The sequence below is a fragment of the Pleurodeles waltl genome, chromosome 5 (assembly GCF_031143425.1).
Source record: "Pleurodeles waltl isolate 20211129_DDA chromosome 5, aPleWal1.hap1.20221129, whole genome shotgun sequence".
Lineage (NCBI taxonomy): Eukaryota > Metazoa > Chordata > Amphibia > Caudata > Salamandridae > Pleurodeles > Pleurodeles waltl.
This window is the reverse complement of record NC_090444.1, coordinates 454,713,704-454,733,893: the sequence shown is the minus strand read 5'-3', so window position 1 is coordinate 454,733,893 and position 20,190 is coordinate 454,713,704. Positions and strand designations below refer to the sequence as shown.

Sequence of the window (20,190 nt, the reverse complement as noted above, 5' to 3'; positions counted from 1 at the left end):
GAACCCCTGTCAGCCTTTTTTGGTGTCTTGCAGGTTAGCATAGAAATGTAGCTCATGCATCAACTGTGGTTAGACAGATTTATGACACTATGGGGACATGCTCTTTCCTCTCCTTGCACTGCTGCAGACTGCTTACATTTTGCAAATCAGTCTGTTGCTATGGAAACTTGCTCCCTCCCCACCACCATCACGTTCTGCCTGTTTCTTGTTTTGTCATTTGGTCAGTACTTTGTAACAGCAATGCACGGGGAAAATGTACGCATTACATAGTGCTTCACAAGCGCAGCAACTCAGAGAGCATTCCAGAGAGCAAAAAAACATAGAATTACGAAAATAAAAGTAACACGAGTTTTACGGAAAGGAAGCAAGCATGAAGCTATGGGCAGAGAGAGTGGACAACAACAAAATAACACAATGATAAAGAAATTTTTCCTAGCACAGTGTGAACACAAAGACCCCAGTTGTACTTACTTCCCCCTTGCTTTGCGATTGGTTAACTAGATGAAGGTTACATGTAGTGCCATTGCCCCTCCATGCCCATATTCATGCCCATTCCACTCATAGGTCCTAGAAGGGAGATAAAATCCAAGAAGATGCCAGAAAGTGAGAAAACAGAGAGCACCAAAAGGCCCTTACACATATGCATGCAACAGAAGACTAAGAAATATCCCAGAAGAAAAAGCATCCACAAATCCTGCCGCCGGAAGCCCACAGAGTTTACAGAAGATAGGCAGGGTAAGTAGGCAAACAGCAGAAGCAGACATACTCAGATTTGTAAACCGATGGCCCCTATTTAAACAGGCCTTGCAATTGCAAGGAGAATATGTTGAGCCTTACCAGGTGCTCTGATCCCCATGTGCTGCTGGCCATCCATAACAAATCCTCCCATTGGCTGTCCGTCTGGGTTGTACGGTGTACCTTGACTTACTACAAATAGTGAAAAGTGTCATTACCTACAGCTAATTTCTTTACAGTTATTAAAAGGTGTCAGCGCTCTAAGTGAAGAGTATAATAGTTTAATACCATAATAACTTTTCATACGTTTTTTTTCCCCAGCAAAACTAAGGACCCCATCACAAACACGCTGAAGTACCACTCGTTAATCTGCTTCTTGTTCAAAATTTCTAGGACAATCCATACCTATATTCTAGACATAATCCAAAAAAAGGCATTTTAACACAAACAATGACAAAAGTACGTGGCGCTGAGCATGCAAAAATTAAAGGGGTATTTCATCATTACGGATGCATTTTCAATACTATAAGACAGAAAACACCACAAAGAACAAAGCATTAGGAGGTAAGTGAACATATAGATCCGCAAACCAAGAACCAGAAGACAAAAGGCTTCTTTAATCGAGAAATGTTAAGAAATGAATATTTTAGCAAACTCAGAAGATGGCTTAATAACAAGCGCCCAGGGAGACACGAGCACTGCGAGTATACCATTACCTGGACTCCAGGCCTTGCCACACATGAAAGCTGGCTTCAGGAGTAAGCTGCCTTGGGTTATTAAAGCACATAAAGCTCTAGCTCGTTGAATGCCTTTGAACTTTACTGAGTCCCACAAACGATCCTGACCCCGGTGCCCTTTTGACAGGTAATAAAGTTTACAGCAATTCCACACCAAGCCATGCACCAGGGAGTGGTCATAGGAGCAGAGAGTAGAGCTGGGAAGGAAAACTCGTAACAAATAACGTTAATATTGAATGCGTTGTACAAGGAGTCTTATAATTTAACTGGTAATTGCAGAGTTAATTATTTTTAACAGCACTTATGATTTTAACCAGTCCGTTCCATTTTAACTGGTTAGTGCTGTTAAGAAACAAGCTCTGAATTTTGGTGTCAATTGCTCCCAGCATTCATTGCTATGTTATTTACCAGGTACTGGACCTCCCGGTGAATGGCTTGATGACGGTTTTCGCCTGCGTGACTTGAATACAGTTACTACTGGTGACTTGCCTGCTCGGTTGGACTGGTCTATCATGGGCTGCACTATTCTTCTTCTTGCGTTAATAAACCTGAAACACAAAAAAGTGGACAAGTTGCAAATTATGTAAGGCGCTCTTGCTCTGATGCTCTGCTCACATCCTCACAGAATAGGTTTTCCCTCATTCACTCGCAGCTCTGTGCGCTCTCTTAAATGCTACAACCCCTCGGTGACCTCTGCTGACCTTTGCAAAGGCAAGCTAGGGCTTTCTGAGTTGATTTATGTTCGCCTGTCTTTACCACAGTTGGACATTTCCATTTCATCTTTTCATGGGGGAATTAGCAGAGTTTTCTGGAAACAATACCAGCGGTATTCTCTCCAATTCTTTGGGGGTGGAGGGAGTGGATGGGGGCATGAGAAGAAGGGGGGACGGGGAAGCCGGTGTTTAAAAAGGAGGTTCGTAGAAGGCTTCAGTTAGCCCAACCCAATTAGTGATATACCAGTCGTAAGCTTGACACACGGACTTTTTGTATCATAGTTAATAGAACCTTCCAAACCCCAAGGAGCCCACATCTATTTAATGCCCACTATTAAGATAACGAACTGCGAATGCAACGCACCATCAAATGAGCGAACGTCTGGAGTTCAATCACCACCACCTCACGCCGCTGCGGAGTTCAGAGCAATGCATCCTTTTAGTGATTTCTTGTTTCTGTTTTTTTTACCCGCTGTGTGCTAAGCATGAGGTCAACCCAAAGTCAGGGCGCTAAATTAATTAATTTGCATTCTTGCCCTGACCATCCAGTTCAGAAAGGCCGGCGAAAGTAAGCAAGCCATGGTGTCGAAAAAGAAATACAGGACGAAAAACATTAAGCCCAGCTATTGACTTTTTAAAAAACAGTAAATGGAAAATGCACAGACGTTTGTTCAGTAGTCGCGGTATCTTTCAACACAGGAAATATGATAGATAAATAATATTAAAAAGCAACCGGGTGATTTTGCAGTGTTCAGTTTTAGTATGGCCAGAATGTTGTAAGGAGTCTGGATAATCAAACGTCTACCTTGTTCAACTGTTTGATGTAATCGCAGCTCTGCTCTGAGGTTGTTTAAATCTGTCAAGGTGCCTTCCTTCACAATTGTGTTTGGCTATGGCCTCCCATATGGGCACCCTCATATTTAGGTCTTGGCAGTGGGTCTGAGGCACATTCACAAAGATAGGAGTAACTTCGGAATTATAGGCCTACGCCTATCACTTTCACAAGGCTTCTTCCTGGGCGATTCACAAACATTTCAACTACCACACTTCCAAAAGTAGAAAACAGATTTCTGAACATATGAATAACTCTTAACTGGTGCAATTCCACTATTCTTAAATTCATCCATTTGTGGTTGATTTTATGGTACAAATACACAATAACATGTTCCCTTTTACCTCCTCAACCATGTCAAGTTTATTTTTATTTTTTATGTTTGAATGACCTGCTGCACAGTCCGTTTTTGCACTGATGTTAGCTCTTACTGGGACTTTCTTTAGATGCATAAATTGGGCGTAAAACTTAAACTGGAAAGTATTGTGAGTAGCCATAGAACTACTGGGGTTATTCCATGCATGTGGCTGCCTCCATGCCCTTTCCTAGGTACTTCTGTTTCCACTTCTAGACCTTCACTTAGTAGAGCAGATATTTCACCATTAATCCCAAATCGCAGTCTTTCTCAGTGTAATTTTTAGGCACATAGAAGATTTCAAATTCTGTTTCTTGAACACTGATTTGAGAATTGTGCATCACATCATTATGAATCAGGCTCTGAAAGCCACGACGCCACAGGCTTCCTTTCTAGATACTGCTAGTAAGTAAGGCACACTTTACATTGAAGCTGTCACCTCTGGGTGTCAGTGTCGCGGAAATGGAGTGTCACGGTTACACAGAAAGAAGCTTTACCATGTTTTAAATATGAGTCAATCCATTTTAATCCTAACTCATTAAAATGCCTGAAAAGGGCTGAAAAGTTGAATGTGAAAATGAAAGTAAAACATTTGGCAATGTATACAAATTCATGCCAAAAATGGCCAGTCTCAGCAAAAACAATTTTAACAAAATCCAGATGTAGGATGGTCTTCAAACGTTGCTTACAGATGTACATATATTATATAAATTAGTTTTGATTGAACTGAAAATTTGACACAGAAATGCAGGTAACAATCACCAAAAAGCCAAATGCAGTGTGACCAGAAGTGCAAAATACTGCACATACTAAATGTGAAATATGTTAAGTCTATTATGTCAAAAATGCACTGCTAAGTTCTAGGAACACACATTCCTCAAACTGAAGTTGCTAATGATTAAAAATGTTTAGACATTTTAGTAAATGATGTATATAGGCACTGCATTTCACATGAGCAACCTATATTTTCTGATGTATGGTAGTCAAATTCTCAGGGTGTATGTTATGGAAAAAAACACGGAACCAGCAAAGTACAAATAAGGATGCACAGACTCTACAAAACAAGGGCGACTCAAACAGTCATACCAACAGGGCAATGTGTACATACTGGTACTGGTTGCACTAAATTATTCTTTTCATAGGTCAGTCAAATGTGTGGCACTGTAGGTAGAATTCCCCAAAGCTTTCTGATATATACTTCACGAGGCTTTAGGTGAAATTCGAAGGGCAGCAAGAGATAGTATGCTCTACTTCAGAAGTCATCACACTCAGACACTATTTTATATCCAGGTTGCCTGGGCTGTAGCTTAATTTTGGATCCCACAATGTTACAGGAATAACTGTCAGCACTACTAACACCACAACAGACATGACAGCAGATTTTCTGTTAAACTCTTGGCCCTGCCTTTCCGTGCAATATTTCCAGGTCTGACATATGACTCCATAATAGCAGCACATGCTAAATGAGGGAATAAAGTAGGTAAAAGAATGGTCAACAATCGGTGGGTGGGCGTCTCTTGCAATGTGCCCCACAGACTTCCAGGACTCACATGCATATGAGCTAACTCTGAATTTAAAATGTACACAATTCAATACACATATCACCCACTGCACCATATTCACGAACTATACAGAATTCACAAATAAACACATCATGTAAACCACAGAGCCCATCTGAAAACCTTACCAATCAAGCACACAGATGTAAAAGAAACACAACTGAAAACAGTTGTGAATGGCTGAAATGCTAGGTGTGGTGCTTGCACAGTGATGGGTATTCACTATGTTAAACTTCTCAAACAAGAGGCTAAATAACAAGCAAACTTATGACTTTCAAGCAAACAAGCCCCAGGTGACCACGAAGGTTAAGATTATGTATGTGACACAAATAATGATAACATATGCATAGTAGAAACAATTCTACACACTTTGGGCCTGATTTAAGAGGCCCTAGCGTCACCTTAGTGCCACCATAGCGTAATTATTTTTATGCCAAGGTGGCGCAAAAGTGGCTTTTTACACGCAGCATATTTTACAAAGTGGCGCAATGCATGCTTTGCGCCACTTTGTAAACCCTTGTGCCACATTATGCCTGTGCCAGGCAGAATGTATGCAAGGAGGGGAATTTCCCCGTTAGGGAATTGACAAAATGATGCAAGGAAATCTAAGAGATTTCCTTGCGCAGTTTTTTCAGCAATTTTAATGCCTGCTCAGAGCAGGCATTACAACGGGCATGCCATTGAATACAATAGGCCCCTATGTACTCTGCAGGAGTAGTGCCAAAATACTGGTGCTATTCCTGCAGAGTACATCAATAATTCTGACGCTATTGCCCCCTACCCTGTGCCATGGTGCGCCGTATTCTAAATATAGCCCACGCTTGGTGGCAGTAGGAGGGCACTCAGGGGAGCAAAGAAAGTGGCACCTGCACTTTGTGCAGCGCCACTTTTCTTAAATCAGGCACGCTACTTCTAAATGAGTAGAATGTACACATGGACAAGTAACGTAGGCAATGGCAGAAGTAACAGTGACATTACAACACATGCTACTGTCACAAGTGCAACACTCACCCGTTACTGCAGAAGCAAGCCTGCATGCTGTTGTTTCTGCTGTACTCCACTACATCTGGTGGCACAGCCCCAGCTCACGTTCCATCGACTATTTTTCTGACTTGTCATTGTAATAGAAGTGGGAGGTTACTTACTGCACTAGATCAGACATGGAATTGAGGCAGTCACCATGAAATCTGAACTCGGGAGTGTCTCACACACTCTGAATGAACAGCTGAATGTATCTACTTACCGTACCTCTTGGGTTGATATTTGCGGTGCAGGTGAGATGCGAGCAATCCGAACTCAATGGGATTTCATCACTGGGCATCTTCACCATGTGGATTAAAGTTAGCACGAGAATGCCCGGCCTACTTGCGCCACTTTAATAAAGCAATGACAATGTTTTTCACTTCGTGTGCGTTTGTGGGCACATGCATGTGCTTGGGCGTGAATAACTTATGGTTGTTGTCCTTAGTTCCTTTTGGTTAAACTCATTGTGATTTAGGAAAGGACTGCTCGATATTGGGCCCACCCTTATCAGTGCTGGTTTTTGGTCAACGAGGAACGTCAGCTGCGGAAGCTTTCCAGAAGCGGGATGGACACCTTCTGGGGTGCCTACTAAGTTGGTCAATAGATGCACTAGGCAAAGTACATTCGAAAACCACACCCTGGCTTGATGAATACTTGTAAACTGCAGGTGTAGTCTATCAGCCTCAACTACACACGTGTGGCATGATTGTCTCCATCAGTCATACATGTTCATTAAGGATTTTGTCCTCTGCACGTGCAATGGCATTGAACCATTCATATTATAATTCAAATTGTGTATCAGCCAATATGATGTGTTCCTTTTTACTGAAACCTAATTACATCACATTTGTGTGCTCATAAGATGCACGGTTGGGTATTCTGTGACACTGGGGTATTTGCTATGTAGATTCAAGCGTATCTTGTGCATCACAACATTTACTCACATGAAACCTATTTGAACACGTGTGGAGTGCTTTTGTGTGAAATTGTCTAACTATAGATGTGGTGACTGTGAACTTGTGCAGAAATGGTGTTTGCGCCTGAATGAACATTCTGAGTTCTGTGCGAACTGCACCTGGTGTTTTTCCTAGAGGAAAAAACAGTGTGTTACTTTGAAGAAATTGGGAAAAGCACTGCTCAGTACGGGAAAGCCTTTCGATTCTATTGTTGGTTAAAACAAAAATCGTTCCTAAGGGGAAAGCTGAGAATGCACATATAAACCGCCGAAGTTACTGGGGTGTCTGTGCAGTGACGCTATTTCCCCAGGGCTGTTTACCGACCACCTCAGAACGAGGCGCACGGTAGGCCCTGCCCCTGTCCCGCTGCAAAAACCACCAGCGCCACTATTGTACGGCTCACAGTATTTCAGCCACGCTTTAGCTTTGTTTTTCTGCCGCTCACCGAGAAAAAGGAATATTAAACGGGTGCGCTACATAGCCGTTCTAAGAATACAGATTAAAACACAAGGCACCAGCAGAACCAGAGAACAAAGTCTGATTTTTCATGAGCCACCTTGGTTGCTTGTCTGATTCAAAATTAATTTAATTAAGTTCAGGGGCTTCACGTTATTTCAGCAGCAAACGAGGTAGAAGTCATACACAAATAAACATCGCTCTCATCAATGCGAGGCCCTTTGGCTTTCACTTTTAGTTAATGTTCCTTATCCCCCTCAGCCCCCAACACGCGGACCTCTGAATACCTCCCCAGGCAGGAGGTCCCTGAATAAACACTTTCCCTTGCCCTCCTCGGGCTGGGGTGCAGTGGGCATTGTTCAATAGCTTTCTCTGAATAGAACTTTTCATCCGCAGAGTTTTTTTTCCAAACTTTAGGGTTCAACTTCTTTTTAAAGGGTGCGACTATAGAAACAGTGAACATACATAACATGTTGAAAATATTCTATTTTCTCTGTAAGGGATTCTTACTCATGCAAACCTCTTGTTTCTACTAGTTAAACCAAGAAACAACACTATTATCTCTGATTGTATTTTAACGCGTTGCAGGTTTTTAAAAAAAATATATACATGCAACAATACTTTAAAAAGTTTTCATGTAGTTAAACGTACGTACTTTTCAAAAATAAACATGCGTTTGAGTGCTTTCGGGGAACATTCAGATGCTAGAACAGTTGCCTTCTGGACAAAGGCATACAATTACATTCTTGCCACTCCCACCAAAAGTCAAATGGAGGTCAGTTCCCCATCCTTGTATCTGCTTAAATAAACTGGTCCAGCTGTTTGTTTCCGAAATGCCCTTTGACCTTCTATCCCATCCTCCCCGATTTGTATCAGAATGCTGTTCTTTGCATTAAAGGGAACCCAAAAGTACTATCTATTTAAGAAACGCTAATCCCCTTTCCAGGTCGCCTTTCAAACAGGGTCCCATATGGAGCCAAAGAAGCCCACTGGGTGAGAACAAAAGTTAAGTCCTGCTAATGGCCTTCCTGCCCCAACACAGTGCGACTCAATGGGATTACTATTTCACGTCCCATTACTCAAAGCTTTTAAATATATGCTTTTTTGTTAATATGACATGTTCACAAATAAAATAGCTGCAGATTTATTATGACTTTCTGAAAACCTCTTCATATTTGGAAAATTAGAGAGCACAAACACGATCCTGACCACACTATCTAGCTTTCAATCAAGGGTTCAGAGGTATCTCACAGGAAAGGGACTGATCTTAACAACTTTTAAGACGGATCTGAATACCTTGCTCTTAGATGCACCAACTGATCTGAAATGCCCGGCTTGCACCAATCAAGGCAGCGGACTGAAACAAAGTGCAAATTTAGTATTTACCAGCCTTGCTTACTTCCTCCAAAAGATACTGTTCACAGCAAGGCTTGCCAGACTGTTAGGCATGGAAACCACTTGTTCACTGGGTCTCATACTACATATGGTCCTTTTACCACTAGCCTCTAGAGTAGCTGGAAAGAGAATGGCACAGACAACATTGATTATGCAGTACTAAGTATGTTGTGATTGACATATTTGGAGAGTCACAAGCCCGCTCTTGATTTGCTAATGCATAATAAGGGAATAGTCTTACTGACTGACAATAGATTCAATAGCCACACATGATTACATGTGTGTTCACTAAGAGAGCAAACATACATTTTAAACCTGCCCAGGCTGGTAGCTCTCCTCCATTTGGCATTATAATTTGTCATGTACCAAAGACATGCACATCCACAGTGCTTATTATATGACATTCTGTGCTGCCACACAAAGGTTACTTCAGTGCCACATATCTAGAGAACAGATTACAACAGTAACCCCAAAAATATATTTCAATTTTCTATAGTCTAATTTTCCCAAAGTGGGTCTTTAAAGCCTTGTCGAAAGCTGGTTTGGAAGGTCCTTTCGCAGAGTGAAAATATAAGCTCAGAGGGGTGACGGTTTTAAAAGACAAACTACTTCTGGACACCTTCCGTGCATTCTGTCTCCTGTCTTTCTACCATCTGCTCTTACCACAGCTTATTATGTCCTCCAATCACTAACCTGGATCCTCAAGAAAATCATTGCCCTTGATTACCTTCACCTCCTGATTTCATTTCAATCTGGGTAAAGTGTGGCAAAACCCAAGGGTACAGTTATTTGCTTTGTCATGTCGAACATTCTCCTTGTTTTAATCTTCTGGATCCACTGCTAAAAATGATTCAACATTTTATTTTATTCCTTATTCTCTAATCTTGATATTTTGAGCTTGCCTCTTGATTTGTTTCAATCTAATATTCTGGAAACATACACTAATTTTCAGTTACTGTGGCCTCTGGTTCCCTGATACTCCAATGCAAGGTATCCCACAGTGCAGTATTTGCACTCCATATCTTTATTTATTCATTTTAAATCGTAAAGAAGTGTTATGTGCCTCTTTCTGGTTACTTCAGAGGACCAGATGGAATACAGAAGGTGTATTACTGAAAAAAGAGGACGTTAGAATCCATTTGGTGGTGTGATGGGTACCCAGCCTGATGTTCTTCTACCCTTGCTCCCTTGTGCAGCGAAGTTTAGGTGAATGCAAGACTGAACCTATACTTTTCAGGCCTATCCTGGAGCAGAGTTAGTTTGGTTCAACCTTGAGGCTGAGGCTTGAGGTCAGTGACTTCTATAGCTTATATTTGTCAATTTGTGCTTTTTTTGTTGACTTTAAAATATATTTGCATGCCAATGGCTAATACACATATCGTGCTTTTTTCCATTCCGAATTATCTTATTACTTATCAAAGCATTTTATAGATAATACTAAACTCAGCAAAATGTGGCTGCACAAGAGGAGTTGTAATAAAAGAAGGAAAAAGAATACCCAAAAATCCATCATAGAGGTTTTTCTCCATCTTTACTCCCTCATCCTAGATTCGTTTGGTCTCCCCTTCTAACCTCCAAGACGGTTATTATTTTTTTATAAGTTATCCATATTGCGAATTTCCTGCACTCTTTTTACTTTCAATAATGCTATGCAAAGGAAATATCACTTTAAAAAGTTACCTTGTCAAAAAAAGCTATCTCTTCTAAAAAAAAAGTTCATTAGTCTGAGAATAGTGTTGTCTGCCCCTTCAAAAAGTCTACCTAGGAGAATGACCACCCTTCCTAAAGCATACTCAAATAACATCTATTTGAGGTTGCAAACACTTCTCCGCAATGGTCACAAAAAAATATATATATTTATACTGCTGACCCATTTTATATCATCTAGCATGCAGGCTTAATATGATAACATTATTAGAGTATGGCATTCCTGTCAAAGTGTCCCAGTGCAAATACTGTATACAATTTACATTACTTCCTAGGTGCTAGTGGACTATTCCCTAAAGTTGTCATACAATCGAAGTGCATTTCATGTACTTTTTAGTACAACACTGTGTAAATATATAGTTTCTTCACCAAGGACCTGCAGTAGGGGCAGGCTGGCACTGAAGTTTCAAAAGAAAACAGACAGCAGTAGGATTACAAAAAATGACTAAAATCATCAACATTTTTCTTTTCAGAATAGTCACAAACTTCCCACAGTACTGCCAAAATCTATCCCGCGAAATAAGAAATCAATGCTAAGAAAAGTTTACAGCGCTTATTAAAAAAGGTTTTTATCTTGAGATGCGTTCCAGAGCCTAATGACCCACGCTACCAGTCATTAGCCATTCATGCTTTCTATACTCCCTTTTCTGTGAATTCGTGTTCTCGGGACTCTCATCAAAGCTGATTCAGTCTCAAGGCGAAACTTATGAAGTCATGTTTGGCAACTTCTCTCCCTTTGCCTCCAAAACGAAGACAGCCCAGGACTGCAATACATCATTCACAAACGCTAAGGAGTCGGACATACATGCTCTGCTAACCGCCTACTTCAGAAACATAATATTGGAATTCACTCAAACACAAGGAGCACCATCAATCACACAAATCACTAAGATTTTCCTTAAGGCTCTGTTTTACTCCTCTAACATTAATGGAATATTTGCCAAATGTACAAGGGGGTGGGCGTGGTGCCAAGGGTCATGTGATACCAGCCCGATAGAACTACGATGTGCACTGGCCAAACTGCCGATGTGAAAACCAGATGAAAGTTCTTTTCATCTTTCCTCTTTGGTTTTAACACATAATTAAGGTGCAGCAGAACAAGTAGTTAGTGCTTGGGAAGACGGTGGGAATATCCTTTAGTCTGAGGGAGCCCTACAGGTCAACAGGAAATATGTACTGTGCCCCTTTCTAGGTGAAACAAGCATGGATTGAAGGGACGGGCAGTGTTTACCAATGGAAGGAAATGGTGGGTGCCAAGCGAGACAACTTATAGAGGGCATGGCGGAGGCACTAGCAGTTGAGAAGAGAGGCAGTAGCAGCAGCTAAGGCAGCTGTTTCACTGACTGCCACATTGACAGACTGACAATGGCAAATTCCTCACCCCAGGGTGCCTGACTTTGTAATGTCAACCTCCCTTCTCCTTATATCACAAAAATACTGGAAGGGCACACGGGACTTTCAGACTTGGGTAATGTTTCTGTGTACATGCAGAGATTTAAGTGACTGTGAAAATTCTGAATCTAGGAGGAAAGAAACAGTGTTACCCTAGTTGCAAATACGCTTACTTAATCATCCTCGGCACTTAATGGCTGTTCCACTCTAGTTAGCCTGCTACCTCCAGTCTGTACATGGTGTCAAGACACAGAAGAGAATGCAACAATGAAGGTCTTAATTCGCCTCCCTACAGAAGATGATGCTGTAAAAGTCTTCCTAGATCTGTAATGGGCCAGGCAGAGATACTACCTCATAGGCAGTGGACAAACTATGGGACTAATCACGATTGAATTGGCTTGCTAAAACTGGGAGCAAAATGTCATCTGTTAGTGAGCAATTGTGCATAGTTTTCCAAGTAGCAGGTTCACAATTATCACTTGAGGTGTTTCACACCCTGAAATGGGGACGAAAGGGCTAATTGCTCATGTCATTCCACAATCTATCAGACTTAAAAGAACAATTTTACATTGATTTATGTTTGTTAAATATTCCGTTAATTTAAAACGCTGCTAATGTCTGACATTTTATTAAGACGTGTTGCAACTGTGCTAGTGAAAGTTTAGGTAAGTGCATTCAGTTTTCTAACGTTCCCCATTACTTGATCTCAACAGCCCTAAAAGTTCTGTGATATCGCTTACTGGAATGACACAAGGCATGGGTGATTTGCAAAATGAATGAATCCATTTGAGAATTAGAACAGAAATCTTTTGTTAATGGCACGGTGGATGGATACTTAAATCAAACAAACAAGCAACTATTTTCTGGATAAAAACAGAAAAAAGTTTGAAGACATTCGTACGGAAGAGTAGGCTACCCACAGTAGAGCAGGCTGGGACCTTGGACAAAGCTAAATTGGAAAAACAGACCAAGGGGCACAGTGCAGTGCTACAAATGAGGAACAAAACAGTAAACTCAGGTGATAATAATTTTCTTCCTGTTGAGATTGTCTAATGGAACAAACCTATGAATTAGTGTGTTATATAGATAGCAGTATCTGAAGGAGATCTTCAGTAACCATTCTTCACATCTATGTCTTTTAAATGAAAATGCCTTGTAGGCTACACTCATGCATGAAGCCTGTAGTTTGCCTCTTTCAGACTTTTTTAGTTGCTAACTACCAAAGTGAGCAGCTGCCAGCAAGGATATTCTAAGGTATTCTGAGCAAATCTAGCACGTTGAATCCTCCCCCACTGTGATCTGATATATTCAGTGCTAGAATACAAGAGGGTGCATATGTCCAATGTGAAGGCATCTATACCCGTTCTCAAAATACATTAACTGAACAAATTAAAAAAAAATATGCAACTGATGCCGGTGATGAAACCGTGGGTATTTTACGTTTGTGACAGACTGCCTAGTGTATTTTTTTAGATTTAGTGCATAGAAACACTCCATGTGGGATACTAATGCCAATGATTTGCTGACATTTTTCCCCAGGTGTGTGCCAGAGGTTTTTGTGTTCCTGGTCCCTGTGGCTTTGTAGCACCGCCGGAGTGCAGTGACTGGAGCTGCTCTGTTTTATGCCCTTGAGATGAGAGTCCTCTAGGGACGGGGGACCCTTGGGATACAATAAATAATATTGGAATTGGAAGCATAAAACATCTTAAGCTACTCGAATAAGGAGCCTATAGATGCTACCCTGAAGCAAAAAAAGACTCACTGCTGTTAGTAGGCCTTTGTTTAAATGCTGATATACAATTTGAAATAAGGCGTGGCCTTGATAGACTATTTTTTTCCACTGACTCCAGCCTATGCTGAGAATCTGCAGACTTAATGGTCTTAAAAGTGTCTTGGACTCTTATAGTTGAACATATTCCTGAAGGAGGTGCTACGCAATTTTTATGTTATCCACCAAAAAGTGCATCAATGTGTTTTTTGTTACGTATAGAAGATGTGCACTAAACATTGTAAGAGTAGACACATCAAATTTCACCCGTTATTTATGACTATAGAATTCAGGAACTTGTTCTTAAGAGTGAGAGTATGTATGAGCTGATGTGGGAGAGAGAAAGCTTTTTTGTGTTTTACATTAAACAGATTTTATTGGACATTTGTAGGAGATAAATTAACGAATATGGTTTGATATTTCATTGTGCATGAGAAACAAGCTCTGAATGGTCCTTTTATAAAATATCTCCTGGTCGGCTGGGTTCTCTTTGCATTGCTTTGTTATTTTTGCAACTGATTTCCTCACAGTAAGCCTCTACAGAACAGGCTTAAGGGGTGGGTTTTGGGCAAAGAACCTAGGGGTTTATCATGGTTGCCCAAAAGCATCCCTCAAGTAGGTGCTGTCAGGGCAGCCGAGACCCCTCTTATCGAGGGTGTACGAAAAAGATATTCAAGGAGTGAGTGAGCCTGCATAATTGTGGTATGCAGTAAATGATGCAGTAACATTTTTAAGCTGGGGTGCAGTATAACGATGCAGTAACAAATCCAAGCTCGAGTTTTAATCTTCAACTTCTTTCAGTGATCCTATAAATAAAACAACTACAAAGGAAAGGAAGGCAACGCAGTAAATCAAAAAATGAGGATTCCGAAAGCCATTTCCCTGTTTATAAAAAAAAAGACGAAACTACAGCATTAAACGAATGAAAGAACACATTGAATGACCTAGATTTTACTGAAGTGTGCTGTGTTGGTGTTTTTCTTATTCATTTATTTTTAAACCACAAGAATCCTTTATACTTTTATTGCTGATAACACCATACATCATTCACACAAGATTATTTAAGATACCACAGCATAATGCACGCAACTAGAAATCGCCCCACCATCCCTCCTTCCCCAAGCCTAAGGTTCTCTTTCATTTGTAAGATAAGAAAATGGCTGCATCCAACAAGGAAAAAAACATGTTTGCTCTGTTTGAAATGTGTTGAGCTGACTTCCCAGCCGCTCAGATATGCGGCTGGCTTTATGTAGGTGAAGCCTGGAGCGAGTTCGTGAGTGAGTGAGAGAGGGGGTCTCTAAGGGCACAGCTCTCAGCTTGTTGGTGCGTCAGTATTCAGTGGTTAATTACCGAACACCAGCCTCTGAATCTGTTGACACAAAATAGCTGGAGATCAGGTCTGTGCAAGCATAACATACCAGAAAGGCAAGCTCTGTGTAAACACACTTAAGAAAGATTTGACAAGAATGGACTAAAACCTGACTTGCAGAGAAACTACAACTATTAATGTTTTCTTTAGGTGAGGTTACTAAAAAAAATACAGATTACTTAAAGGGAAAGCCTTGATATGAAGACATTTTTCATAATGCCTAAGTCAGTTTTGTGCAAATGTATCTCATAGCGCAGGACTGCAAATTTTAGAATAATACTGAATTCGTGCATGTGCCACACTGTAAGTGAATGAAAACTACCATTTTACAAGTGCAAATAAAGGTGTTTTCAATCCCCTTTGTAGTGGTGCCAAATATTGTGAATCTTAGGGGGAACAATAAAATCTACATTATATACAGGGAGTGCAGAATTATTAGGCAAATGAGTATTTTGACCACATCATCCTCTTTATGCATGTTGTCTTACTCCAAGCTGTATAGGCTCGAAAGCCTACTACCAATTAAGCATATTAGGTGATGTGCATCTCTGTAATGAGAAGGGGTGTGGTCTAATGACATCAACACCCTATATCAGGTGTGCATAATTATTAGGCAACTTCCTTTCCTTTGGCAAAATGGGTCAAAAGAAGGACTTGACAGGCTCAGAAAAGTCAAAAATAGTGAGATATCTTGCAGAGGGATGCAGCACTCTTAAAATTGCAAAGCTTCTGAAGCGTGATCATCGAACAATCAAGCGTTTCATTCAAAATAGTCAACAGGGTCGCAAGAAGCGTGTGGAAAAACCAAGGCGCAAAATAACTGCCCATGAACTGAGAAAAGTCAAGCGTGCAGCTGCCACGATGCCACTTGCCACCAGTTTGGCCATATTTCAGAGCTGCAACATCACTGGAGTGCCCAAAAGCACAAGGTGTGCAATACTCAGAGACATGGCCAAGGTAAGAAAGGCTGAAAGACGACCACCACTGAACAAGACACACAAGCTGAAACGTCAAGACTGGGCCAAGAAATATCTCAAGACGGATTTTTCTAAGGTTTTATGGACTGATGAAATGAGAGTGAGTCTTGATGGGCCCGTGGCTGGATTGGTAAAGGGCAGAGAGCTCCAGTCCGACTCAGACGCCAGCAAGGTGGAGGTGGAGTACTGGTTTGGGCTGGTATCATCAAAGATGAGCTTGTGGGGCCTTTTCGGGTTGAGGATGGAGTCAAGCTCAACTCCCAGTCCTACTGCCAGTTCCTGGAAGACACCTTCTTCAAGCAGTGGTACAGGAAGAAGTCTGCATCCTTCAAGAAAAACATGGTTTTCATGCAGGACAATGCTCCATCACACGCGTCCAAGTACTCCACAGCGTGGCTGGCAAGAAAGGGTATAAAAGAAGGAAATCTAATGACATGGCCTCCTTGTTCACCTGATCTGAACCCCATTGAGAACCTGTGGTCCATCATCAAATGTGAGATTTACAAGGAGGGAAAACAGTACACCTCTCTGAACAGTGTCTGGGAGGCTGTGGTTGCTGCTGCACACAATGTTGATGGTGAACAGATCAAAACACTGACAGAATCCATGGATGGCAGGCTTTTGAGTGTCCTTGCAAAGAAAGGTGGCTATATTGGTCACTGATTTGTTTTTGTTTTGTTTTTGAATGTCAGAAATGTATATTTGTGAATGTTGAGATGTTATATTGGTTTCACTGGTAATTATAAATAATTGAAATGGGTATATATTTTTTTTTGTTAAGTTGCCTAATAATTATGCACAGTAATAGTCACCTGCACACACAGATATCCCCCTAACATAGCTAAAACTAAAAACAAACTAAAAACTACTTCCAAAAATATTCAGCTTTGATATTAATGAGTTTGTTGGGTTCATTGAGAACATGGTTGTTGTTCAATAATAATATTAATCCTCAAAAATACAACTTGCCTAATAATTCTGCACTCCCTGTATAGTGAATTTATTTGTTGCCTAAGAATGTTCAGCTGATTATGAAAAATTAGTGAAAGATCTACAGTAATTTGACAGTTGCAAGTTGTTTTTGCTTGAAAAGTCTTTTGAGTCAAAGGACATAGGGGGTTATTCTAACTTTGGAGGAGGTGTTAATCCGTCCCAAAAGTGACGGAAAATTGACAGATTTACCACCAGCCGTATTACGAGTCCATTATATCCTATGGAACTCGTAATACGGCTGGTGGTATATCCGTCACTTTACCGTCACTTTTGGGACGGATTAACACTCCTCCAAAGTTAGAATAACCCCCATAGTGACTCCTCCTCTTGCTTGCAATGCGCATGATCCTTGACTTCATGTTCAGATTGTTTTCCCTCAGACGGTGATGAATGAAGTCTAATAAAAAGGTAGATAAATTAAATGATCCTGCGTGATAATGTGTATTTATGTACTATACCAAACCATAGGTTACCGGGGAGGGGGTACCTGCATGTGAATCTACAGCACTACATGCCACAAGCAGATGCTTACTGGGTAAGTAACATTTTCTGTTTGATGGCCTGTGTAGCTGTAGATACACATGCTCTGCACAGACTGAAAAGGCAGTGCCTTCATAAAAGCAGTGGCTAACTATATGAGTGTTACAGTATTCTGAAATAGAGTACATAGTACTGCCTGTCCTACAATTACATGTTGGTGTGCTAAAACGTCCACACAGTAATGTTTAGTGAAAGTGTGTGGTGTTGACCATGTATTTACCTTAGAAATATCAGCTATAGGTATATTATCTAGAAATGCCACAGATGTACCTTTTTCCCATGTTGCATGTGTTCTAGGAGTAATAGGTAGTGTCCTATTAGCTTTTGCATAACAAGTTTAAATACATTTAACAATCCATCTTGCTACAGTAGATTTAGTAATAGGGATACCCACCCTTATGTGGTGGAGAAAAAGCAACAAAAAATTGTTCTGTATTCCTAAAACCTTTAGTTCTATCAGTATAGAACGTAAGTGCTCTTTTCACATCTAACATGTCTAGGGCTCTCTCAGCTACTGAATCAGGTTTTGGGAAAAAAACTGGCACTGCAATAGTCTGATTTATATGAAATTGAGACACAACATTGGGTAGAAAGGTTGGGTTAGTATGAAGAACCACCTTATCATTATGTACCAGAAAAAAAATGGTTCTTCTAATGTTAATTATTGAAACTCACTTACATGTCTCAGGGAAGTGACTGCAACTAAAAAGGCAACCTTCCACGATAGAAACTATAAAATACATGAGTGCATTGGTTCAAAGGGTGGTCACATAAGTCTGGTGAGTACTATATTCAGATTCCAGGGAACTGGAGGTTGTCTTGGTGGTATTACCCTGCTTGGTCCTTCCATAAAAGCCTTTATGACAGGAATTCTAAAAAGAGAAGAACATTGTCTGTTCTGTAGATAAGCAGCTATGGCTGCTAAATATAAAGGTATATGCTAAATTTGCTTTTTGCAAATGAAGAAGGTATAAAACAATATTTTGTGTAGACACCTGGAAAGGGTTTCAGTTTTGAGAAATACAGTAGTGAACAAAACTCTTCCACGTTGCTGCATAATAAGCTCTAGTGGTTGGTTTGCATGCTTTTTTAAGAATGTCCATACGTTCTTGAGGTAAATTTAAATACTCAAATTCTATGACTTCAGGAGCCAAATTGCAAGATTCAAGTCATTGGGATTTGGGTGTCTGATTTGGCCTTTGTTCTGAGTGAGAAGGTCCAGGTGTCGAGGAAGTTCTCATGTGGTACTACTGATAGTCCCATGTGGTATTACCAATAGATCTAGTGGAGTGGTGAACCATGGTTGTCCTGCATCATTGTGAGAGACGTTTGTCTGAGTTTCCGAACCACATATGGAAGAGGAGGGCGAGTTGGAAAAGTGTAGGCAAACATCCCTTACAACTTCATCCATAGAGCATTGCCCTTGGACTGAGGTGGTGGAAATCTGGAGGTGAAGTTTGGGCATTTTGTGCTTTCTTTTGTTGAGACTAGATCTATGTCTGAAACACCCTATTAAGGGTTGGAGGACTCTAGGGTGGAATTCCCATTCATGGACTTGTTGCAGCATCCTTCCAAGGAGGTGGGTAAAAGTGTTGTGTGATCCTGGAAGGTGTTCCAGTAACAGGCAAATGTTGTGATGAATGGCCCAGTGCCAAAATTTCTGTGCAAGGCGAGACCACTGTAGTGAATGTGGCCCCCCCCCCCAGTTTCTGCAGATAAAACATGGTTGTCATGGTGTCCATGCGGATGAGGACTACTTTGTTTTTGAGGTGTGTGGCAAAGGCTCTGGGTGCTAGATGAACTGCTAGAATCTCCAGATAGTTGAGGTGCAAAAGTTTGTGAACATAATCCCAAAGACCCTATATTGTAAGGTTGTGGAGATGAGGACCCCATCCCACCTGAGAAGGGTCTGTTGTCAGAATGACTTGTGGAACAGGGTCTAAAAACGGCCGCCCTTTGGAAAGACTGGTTTTGTTCCACTACTGCAGAGAGTGAAAGGTGCGGTTGTCTACTAACATTAGATCCCCTAGATGACCCTGTGCTTGAGACCATTGGCGTGATAGACAATCTTGCAATGGAAGCATGTGAAGAGTTGAGTGTGGCACGATTGCAGTGCAAGAGGCCCTCATTCCCAGAAGTTTCATGATTGATCTGACTGTAACCTGTTGATTGAGGAAAAAATAAAGAAGTTGTGTTTGGAAGTTTTGTATCCTTGCTGCATTTGGATAAACTGCTCTCATCTGTGTATTGATTATGGCATCTATGTAAGGTTGTACCTGTAGTAGGGTGAGATGGGACTAATGCAAATTGATTGTGAATCCTAACTGGCGACGCAGGTCTATTGTGGCTTGAATGTGGTTGAGACCTTGTGGAAGAGAGGTGGCTTTAATCAGCCAGTCATATAGATATGGATATACATCTATTTTATGCCTGCGTAGTTGAGCTGCTACAACCGCTAGACATGTTGTAAACACTTCTGGTGCTGTGGTGTCTCCGGATGGAAGTACTTTGCACTGGTAATGTCGTCTTTGAATGACAAATCTGAGGTGTTTGCAATGCACTGGATGTATAGGTATACAGAAGTCGGTGTCTTTTAGATCTAGTGCTGATAGAAAGTTGCCTTGTTGTATCAGAGGTAGCACATCCTGTAGTGTGACCATATGAAAATGTTCTGATAAGATGT

The 20,190-nt window shown here is 41.0% G+C and overlaps 1 protein-coding gene across 2 annotated transcripts in view; it reads right to left on the bottom strand.

The window, feature by feature from the left end:
• MEIS1 (Meis homeobox 1) overlaps nucleotides 1–20,190 on the bottom strand; it is a 162,841-nt gene that overhangs the window by 3,365 nt on the left and 139,286 nt on the right. Inside the window, exons 10-12 of one of the 2 annotated variants that reach the window (XM_069234268.1) lie at nucleotides 1,962–2,020; nucleotides 838–927; nucleotides 472–567 (exon numbers count right to left, since the gene is read on the bottom strand). In XM_069234268.1, coding sequence (XP_069090369.1) covers nucleotides 509–567; nucleotides 838–927; nucleotides 1,962–2,020 — 208 coding nt within the window. In that variant the 3' untranslated portion in view covers nucleotides 472–508. The remainder of the gene's footprint in view (nucleotides 1–471; nucleotides 568–837; nucleotides 928–1,961; nucleotides 2,021–20,190) is intronic. The other variant, XM_069234267.1, reaches the window with a different exon arrangement.